At 44.8% G+C, this 2143-nt stretch overlaps 1 protein-coding gene across 1 annotated transcript in view; it reads left to right on the top strand.

The window, feature by feature from the left end:
• LOC117372959 (troponin C, skeletal muscle-like) overlaps positions 1–1273 on the top strand; it is a 2023-nt gene extending 750 nt beyond the window's left edge. Inside the window, exons 2-4 of the mRNA XM_033968817.2 lie at positions 269–406; positions 643–779; positions 958–1273. Of these exons, the coding sequence (XP_033824708.1) occupies positions 269–406; positions 643–779; positions 958–989 (307 nt within the window). The 3' untranslated portion in view covers positions 990–1273. The remainder of the gene's footprint in view (positions 1–268; positions 407–642; positions 780–957) is intronic.
• The last annotated feature ends 870 nt before the right edge of the window (positions 1274–2143 follow it).

The raw sequence follows: 2143 nt of genomic DNA on the forward strand, positions 1-2143 counted from the left end.
TTAAACGTTGCCCAAAAATTAAATGTCTTAAGAGTCTTGTCGATCATTTCGTTCATTTCGGGAGTTTACTGTCATTTGCACACTTTAAATTAGCAAACAAAATCACGTCAAAGCCATTGTTCACTTTCTGTGCATTTAAGCGCGTGCGTAATTACGCACTAATCCAGAGGCTGTACACAAGTGCTGGTTTCACTTAAAAACATGTGAATCGGACGCGCCTCTCACAGAAACAGGCCTAAGTGCTCGTGTCTCTTCTGGTCTGTGTAAGAGCTCGTGTCTCTTCTGTTTCAGGCAGCGGTACCATTGACTTCGAGGAGTTCTTGGTCATGATGGTTAGGCTGCTCAAGGAGGACCAGGCCGGCAAGAGCGAGGAAGAGTTGGCCGAGTGCTTCCGTGTCTTCGACAAGTGCGTAAAAGGTCTCACGCTCCTTTGAAAAAAGTGCCTAGTGAAAGTCTGGGGACAGGACCTGGTTTGTGTGAATGATAACCACAGTCTGGACAAGTTAGCGCCACCTTCTGTTAGCATATTTATTTCACTTTTTATTGAATTGAAAAGGAACTTTACACATTAATCGACATCAAACAGTGGTGCCAGAGTTAGCCTTTAGCTAACCTGAACTTTGTAATGTTTCTGTTTTTCAGGAACGCTGACGGCTACATCGACAGAGAGGAGTTTGCTCTGATCATCCGCAGCACCGGAGAGAGCATCACAGAGGACGAGATTGACGAGCTCATGAAGGATGGAGACAAGAACTCAGATGGCATGCTGGACTTTGACGGTAAAGAACAACAAGGGTTAGACCTGGTTCAGTCCTGGTTTAGACCTGGTTTATTCCTGGTTTAGACCTGTTTTAGTCCCGGTTCAGTCCCTGCACACAGCTTGTAGGTCGGCCTGGGTCCAGATCTGGTCTGTCCATGTTGAACTGTGGAGTCATTTTTTTCATCTTTTTTTCTCAGAATTCCTCAAGATGATGGAGAATGTACAATAAACGCTGACGCCTCTTGGACATTCCTCCTTCTCTCTCCCTCCATCCCTCCAACCGTCCTCCCACCTTTGCAACAGAAAGCTAGCGCCCCCTGAGGCCGCCTGGGGTCACTGCGGCTCCAGGCGTGGGTCATGTGATCCATGTTCGCTGGTGTAGCCCGAGACCGCTGCTTTGACTGATCCAACGTCACTGTACCGAAACAGATAAAGCCACTACCACCGGTGCCGTCGTGTTTAAAGTCTGTATAAAGTTTGTTTTGAGGAAAATAAATCAAATGTTTGTTTCTTCTTTTTGTCCATTCTGTTTGAACAAACGGCAAAAGAGTGATTGAGGCATCACAGGTCACTTTTCACTGGTGCTGTTTTGAAAAAGACTGAAATCTGAACTTTAAACTCATGCAAGAATCCCAGGAGAGCTTCAGAACACGTTTGTAGAGGAGGGAGGGCATTTGACACAAAGGGAGGGCACCTGACACACAAGGAAGGGCATCTGACACACAGAGATATTTCAGAACAGGTTTGTAGAGGTCTAAACAACAGGGTTTAGCAGCTTTTACACAGAATTAGACACCCATGAAGACAGAGGGAGGGCATCTGACACTCTATTTTAGTTCTCATGACAGGCTGCGGGCTTTAGCGGATTATCTTTGGCGTTCAGAGCAAACTCGCTGATGGCTCGTGAAAGTTCGTCTCCTCTGAAGAACTGAAATAAGTCTGACAGAAGCTGAGGTCTTTGACCTCCAGGGGGGCACTGTGAACAGGTGGACTGGGACTCTGCCGAGGAATCTCAAACCGATATGCTGTTTTTTTACAATTGTCAACATTTACAACTTTGTGTTTGTGGAAAGTCATCCAGGCAAATTCAGCAAGAATCAGGAAACAAAGTGTCAAATACAAAAACAAAACTGACCCCTGTGAACCTCAAAAACAGGAAAAACTGGAGTTGTGTTTGTGTTTCATGTTTGAGTAACACTTTATTATTAGTCTGTCTACATCTCTAAAGCTCAAAATGATCTGTTCCACCTTGTGATGTCATGAAGTGGTAATCTGAAATCATCCAAATGATTCTAGTGAAGGTGTATGGAGTTTAAAAACACAATGGAGCACTTCATGTATTACATGACATCACAAGGTGGAACAGAGTGTTTTCTCTTTGAG

This window comes from Periophthalmus magnuspinnatus, chromosome 7 (assembly GCF_009829125.3).
Source record: "Periophthalmus magnuspinnatus isolate fPerMag1 chromosome 7, fPerMag1.2.pri, whole genome shotgun sequence".
Lineage (NCBI taxonomy): Eukaryota > Metazoa > Chordata > Actinopteri > Gobiiformes > Gobiidae > Periophthalmus > Periophthalmus magnuspinnatus.